General features: G+C 38.1%; 1 protein-coding gene across 6 annotated transcripts; it reads left to right on the plus strand.

The window, feature by feature from the left end:
• Window positions 1-1,338: 1,338 nt before the first annotated feature.
• Window positions 1,339-5,487, plus strand: LOC143139767 (uncharacterized). 6 transcript variants are annotated; one of them, XM_076300627.1, is made up of 11 exons: window positions 1,339-2,144; window positions 2,625-2,713; window positions 2,937-3,086; window positions 3,208-3,350; window positions 3,484-3,610; window positions 3,728-3,820; window positions 3,914-4,025; window positions 4,107-4,330; window positions 4,421-4,592; window positions 4,727-4,854; window positions 4,981-5,487. In XM_076300627.1, the coding sequence occupies exons 8-11, from the start codon at window positions 4,226-4,228 to the stop codon at window positions 5,194-5,196; spliced, it is 621 nt and encodes a 206-aa protein (XP_076156742.1). In that variant the 5' UTR covers window positions 1,339-2,144; window positions 2,625-2,713; window positions 2,937-3,086; window positions 3,208-3,350; window positions 3,484-3,610; window positions 3,728-3,820; window positions 3,914-4,025; window positions 4,107-4,225; the 3' UTR covers window positions 5,197-5,487. The 6 variants fall into 6 exon arrangements, with proteins under 6 accessions (XP_076156742.1, XP_076156660.1, XP_076156820.1 ...); XM_076300545.1 differs by having other exon boundaries at window positions 1,339-1,596; XM_076300705.1 differs by having other exon boundaries at window positions 1,339-1,596; window positions 3,553-3,610.
• The last annotated feature ends 779 nt before the right edge of the window (window positions 5,488-6,266 follow it).

A 6,266-nucleotide genomic window follows, 5' to 3' on the forward strand; every position in this document is an offset into this window, starting at 1 on the left:
TAGAAAACTGTTAGCTTTCCTGGTATCAAATGACAAATGGTATAGGCCTATAACAAAACATAAATTGTGCTGGCGACCCAAATAAAATCTCCTACGACCCACCCGTGGGTCGCGACCCAGACTTTGGGAAACACTGTTCTAGTAGGCTAATGTGTTGAACCGTGGAAAATTAATAGACGAACAATTTTGGAGTTTGCACTGAGATATTGTCGGGTAGCCATTGAATATTCCGACATCAGAGATTGCTAACAGGTGTTTCAAAATAGCTGGGAACTTTCCGGAGCTCTGAATTGCAGAGGATAGCTAGATCATCAGACAACACAATCATTGTAGGCTGCATTATGGGCCATAATTTATGGCTTTGTCAATCAACATAGAATAGGTGAAGCGCAAGTTCAACAGCAAACAGGACTTTTCAGCACGTATCAAACCACGTATAGGCTAATGAACGCCTATGCAAATAGACAAAACACTCACATCAAAGCAGGGTGACTTCTTCAGATTTGCGAGTGCTGTCAAATCGATACGGTTTGCTCATATAATCTAGTGGTGTGGTGGTGAAGTGTCATGCTGCGTTAGTGTAGGTCTACGTCCCGTAGTAGCTATGTTTTAATTTAACGTCTTTAATGGTAAGCGATCGCACAGGGATGGATAATGAGCAGTTGTTTAAGATTAAATTACAATGCCAGACAATGCCAATGCCAATGCCTTCATATATGAGAGACCCCCTCAGGTTTTTGACTTTGTTGCTTTCATGGGAGCCAGTCCTCACTGAGCTCGGCTCCTCGCTCCCACGTAATTCGAGCCCTGAAAGCAACAAAGTCAAAAACCTGAGGGGGTCTCTCATATCTGAAGGTGTCTGGCATTGTAATTTAATCTTAAACAACCGCTCATTATCCATCCCTGTGCGATCCCTTACCATTAAAGACGTTAAATTAAAATATAGGCTATACGGGAGACCTACACTACGCTCTTGAACGCAGCATGACACTTCACCACCACACCACTACTATATGAGCAAACCGTATCGATTTGACAGCACTCGCAAATCTGAAGAAGTCACCCTGCTTTGATGTGAGTGTTTTGTCTATTTGCATAGGCGTTCATTGGGATATAGCCTACGTGGTTTGATACGTGCTGAAAAGTCCTGTTGCTGTTAAACTTGCGCTTCACCTAGGCCTATTCTATGTTGATTGACAAAGCCATAAACTATGGCCCATAATGCAGCCTACAAATGATTGTGTTGTCTGATGATCTAGCTATCCTCTGCCATTCAGAGCTCCGGAAAGTTCCCAGCTATTTTGAAACACCTGTTAGCAATCTCTGATGTCGGAATATTCAATGGCTACACAGTAAAAAATGGGGTGTTAATATTTCAGAGTAAAGTTATTTAAACCCAGATGGAGTATTTTCAACATTTTGGAGAGTAAAGTTGCTCTATCAGTGGAGTTAAAAGTAAGAGTAAAATTCTGCAGACATGCAGTGAAAAATTCAACTCTACAGAGTGATGAATAGGTTACCCGCCACTCTGCTGCTGTAGGCCAACTACCGAGGCTGAAGGACGACTGCGAAGGAGTAGCCAACTGATATTGTCAGGTAAGTAATGTTAACATTTCTGTGTTGTGAACAACAAACAGGTCTTTTTTCAAATGTACATAGGCTATTTTTTTTGTTGTGTTAGTTGCAAGCAACCATCTCTATCGTTATGTCGACGATTTCCATATGGCGGTAACGGTAACTCCCCACCTTGTAAATTAGTGAGTTCGTTAACGTTATCAGCTGGCAAATTGGGCATTAGTTCAAATGTTCGACACATCAGTTCAGACCAAGGTTTTCCCCGCATTGAAGTAAGAAATAGGCCCACTGTCCGTTTTCTAGAGCTAAGCATAGGTAACGTTAATGTTAACTTAATCAGTTCGTTTGAAGCCGCTAACGTTACGTTGGCAGTCTGAAGATAGATTGTGCTTGTCATGGTGTAACGACAAGGGAATGTAGGCTAGCTTACTATAAGCAAGCTAGATAGATAGATAGATAAATACTTTATTGATCCCCAAGGGGAAATTCAGGAAGCATCCAGTAACTCTTTTCTGTCTTTCTTTATGGTGGATGTTGTTAGTGTTGCAATATTTTCATCAATGAAGTTGGTAAGAATGGTAAATGCTTAAAACAGCGTTAGCTCAGTCGCTAACAACACAACCTTTATAAGATTTTAGCTTTTGTTCGCTAACGTTAACGTTAGTTTCCCAACACTATTCTATTCTAGCGTTTTCATGCTGGTAACTTTACTGTTAGCATACTATTGGTCTCATAGTTAATGTTAGTGTTATAAAACGATAACTTAGTTCACTGATTGCATGATGTGTTCGTTTAACGTGGCTTAACCATTTTAACTGTTACTGTTTACAGAAACCAGAGCGAATTGAAATAGCTAATGAATGAGCTAGCTAGCTCACTTCACCCAATTTGCTGCGGAGTATAAATTATTCAACCAGCACGACTTTGCCTTCTGTAACCTTTGTAGTTACAGTGTACTCTATTTTGCATAGAAAAACGAATAGGTAACTCTCTTAGTTGAACTAGCTTAAATTATGATTTTTGATATATATTTTTACCTCTATCAACAGGTGCACAATGCTTTTGCGTGTTCAGTTCAGGGGAGAGCAAAAATATGTGAAGCTGTCTGAACCAACATTTGATGCTTTCTTGAAAGAAGGTGAGTAGGCTACATTAGATTAAAGCAATATCTCACTCTATTGCAAGAGTACAGCATTAACCTATTATATTACGAGAACTAGTTAACTTTGTCTTTAAACATTTTTGTGAATACATGAGGCTAACTTAAATAATTGTTATTTGACCTTTGGTTCTTGCAAGAAGGAAAAACATGGGGATCACCATCATTTAATTATTTCCCTTTTTCTTTTTTTTTGAACCAGTTTGCCTAAAATTCAACATACCAGAGAGCAGACAGCCAGACATTAAGGTGTATGACCAGTCTGACACAGAAGTTGACTCAGGGGTTTTTGAAGAAGTATTGAAGCAATCACCTGGAACCTTTCGTATCATTCTAGGCGATGAAGGACTTGGTACTCATTCAGACAATTTCGAAATGTGTTTATTTAGTTTAAAGGCTGGAATGAGAACATTTATCGTCTTAAAAATAACAGCCTCATGTAATATATTTCTATGTTTTATACAAATTAACAGCTGCCTCTCAATCATCATGCTTAGTAACATCTGATGACACCGTCGTTCAGAATTTCTCTCTGTGTGACCCTAATGAAGAAGCAGCCGCTGGTGAACAAAGCCATCCTAAAAGGCCATGCCGAATAAACTATAAGGCAAAAACGGTAGGTAGTGGAAATTGCTGCTAAGTCCAGTCTGAATGTTGTATCATATCATGGGAAGTGTTTTTTAAATAACTATTTTCAGTGTTACATATGGTTTTAAAATGACTAAAATTGCATTTTATTCCACCTAAAGTTGATTGAAGAAATTCTAACATCAAAGCCTGGTGGTGAACTCATTATGCAAAAAACAAATCTTTGACAGATGCCACCAGAAGACAGATGATTAACATACTTGCTGCTGAGATGACAGAAACACATGGGTAAGCATTACATGTAGATGGGCTGAAAGAAACATTGTTATTATTTACAGTAACAGTAATGTAAATTGGGTTGTACAATATCAATTGAAAGATGTTATCTTTGAATTCATATGCTAGGACATCACCCACCTAAAGTGTCGGAGTGACTTATGCCCAGGGGATAGTCGCCTTGTTTCCCTATCTGGAAGACCCATACTCACAACATGATATGTAAGTATAAGGGCCATTGCAACATTATGCACGTATTCACTCTCTGAACTGTTGTAGTACTCTTTTGTGTGTAATGTATTTATAATCACATAGGAGCATTACTACGATCCGAAGAGTGGTTCTGGATACCTTGCATGGCGATTAAAGACCTTACAAACAAAAACTGCAGAGGAAAGATGCGCTTCAGTCAGCAAATCTCCAAAAGGTATGTTTACTGATCAGTAACAATGATGTTGGTGATTTGTGGATTGTGCAGAAAGTCTTTGACATTGTATTTTGTCTTAAGTTGGTGGGCCAGGCCATGGTCGACAACCCTTCACCTTTGACAAAGTGCCATCTGATGAGGATGTGGAAGCAGCTATTAGTGTTTTGAGACACTCTGCTGATGAAGACACTGTCCATGAGATGATGAAAACGACCTTCATTTATCGGCAAGCAATGGTCAATGATGAAAACAAATCATCAGATGTCTTATTGGTCTTTCCACGATTTCTGGACACACCAGGACTGGTACGACATCTCAGTTCGCTGCATCACTAATATATCCAATGCAGCATCAGTTATCACTCATCACTCATGTCTATGTGTGTTGCATTGCAGGTGGAACAAGATTTCAGACTTCTGTTTGGTGAGACCACAGCCAACAAATTCTTAGAGAGGTGGCCAACCACTTTCAAAGCAAAAGTAATAAAGGAGAGCCATGGACTTGTACCCACCACAGAACTCTTGGACTTGATGCACAATGCTGAGTCAGCTGCGCAAGTTGAGAATGGTAAGAATCAAACCTTTTTACTTCATATTGTTGATTATGTAGGTCTGCAGTACACATTTTGGTAATTGTGCAAGTTGATAATTGAATACTATTATGGCATAATGTTAATCAGATGTTTCTTTACTTATTTGTAGGCTGGGACAGTGACATGTCTGCCATCTTGCTGCTGCTACATCTGCTACCACCATCTGCACAAGGTCGAAAGAGTCTGGGAAAGATGTCTGCATCTCAAGCTATAGATCAGCTCATCAGATTTCAAAAGGTATGCTTGGCAGTTGTTAAAATATATATTTCCTATCACTTCAATCTCATGCACAGTTTGAGGTGATCTGATTTATTGTTAGAGATTAGTTACTAAAACAATTCTGTTGAATTTATTTTGTTGTAGGTTGGAACCAGTGTGCAGCAGCATCTAGACAACATCACCCAAAGTACTCAGCCCTACCTTCTCGCCCAGGGATCCACACAGAGCAGCATTCACTCCTACTTCGTTGTGATTGACAAGCATGCGCTTCAATGCAAGGCAACAGGTTCAGTGGGAGCTTTTGACGAACTCTTTAAAGCCCATTATGTGTCTTTGGTATGTCGTACAGTTCTTCCTTGAGCAGCTTTTACACTTTTGTGCAAACAACTATCTATACCATTGATCTGGGGGAAACAAAGGAGACTCCAAGAGTTGTCAAGTTGCGTGCAAGAATTGTGCGTTAGTTGATGTTTCTTTGCAAGCACAAAAAAAAAATCGAAAGTGACCAAGGAAGTCCTTGTCTTTTCTTTGGTAAGCATTGTGTAGTATTTTATTTTTAAGTGTTATTATTTTTGTTTTTATAGACAAAGCAAGAGGGCAATGTGTTTGCAATGTGAATTCACATATTTACAATAAATGCTGGTGCTGTCATCTTGTGTTTTTGTTTTTCTCTTTTCATTAGATATTAGTTCATTATTGTAATTCAGTAACACCACATCATAAGATTTACATTAAAAATAACACTGTAGAGAAATGAAAAGTAAATATTATTACACTTTAAAGTGTGTTTTTTTTTAAGTAAATTTGTAGTTAAATTAACTCTATAAAGTGTAATCACATTACTCTTAACAGTGTAATTCGACTACAGTGTTAAATATTTTTACACAGGTCATTGTTGATTTTTACACAATATTGAGTAGAATTAACTCTGAAAATCTTACACTGGCTACAGAGTAAATTTTACACTAGTTTAGGGTGGGACCAAATGTTATCTGACACAGAGTTAAATTCAACTCTTAAAGAGTAAAATGAACACTTCTGTTTTTACTGTGTACCCGACAATATCTCAGTGCAAACTCCAAAATTGTTCGTCTATTAATTTTCCACGGTTCAACACATTAGCCTACTAGAACATAGTTTGGCTGGCTTTATTCATTTCTGCCAGTTACTGTTTTTTCCCCTGTGTATAAGTTACACTACATGCATTATTGTGTTTGACACTGAGGATAGCCTATCTGAGACGGTGGTCTGGTTTAAATGAGTTACGTTGTGAAATTGAGAATGGCACAGACTAAATCGTTTAGTCTATTTCTTTGTATTGTGAAATTGAAATGAGATATATGGACTATTACAATCAATAATATGTTGAAATTAATTAAAAGTAATCAATTTCTATGAAAAATCTATATCTGTTGTGTGCGTGTGTCAAG

The sequence above is a fragment of the Alosa pseudoharengus genome, unplaced genomic scaffold (genome assembly GCF_046254945.1).
Source record: "Alosa pseudoharengus isolate Yale_2024_CS ecotype anadromous, Long Island Sound unplaced genomic scaffold, YU_APseudo_1.1 YU_APseudo_1.1_scf_1, whole genome shotgun sequence".
NCBI lineage: Eukaryota > Metazoa > Chordata > Actinopteri > Clupeiformes > Clupeidae > Alosa > Alosa pseudoharengus.

What these genes read in the sequence shown, in the direction of transcription:
- LOC143139767 (XM_076300627.1), top strand. Translation starts at nt 4,226, where the DNA reads ATGATGAAAACGACCTTCATTTATCGGCAAGCAATGGTCAATGATGAA. An exon ending in TTCTGGACACACCAGGACTG is followed by an intron (nt 4,331 to 4,420) that starts GTACGACATCTC and finishes GTTGCATTGCAG; the next exon opens with GTGGAACAAGATTTCAGACT. An exon ending in AGCTGCGCAAGTTGAGAATG is followed by an intron (nt 4,593 to 4,726) that starts GTAAGAATCAAA and finishes ACTTATTTGTAG; the next exon opens with GCTGGGACAGTGACATGTCT.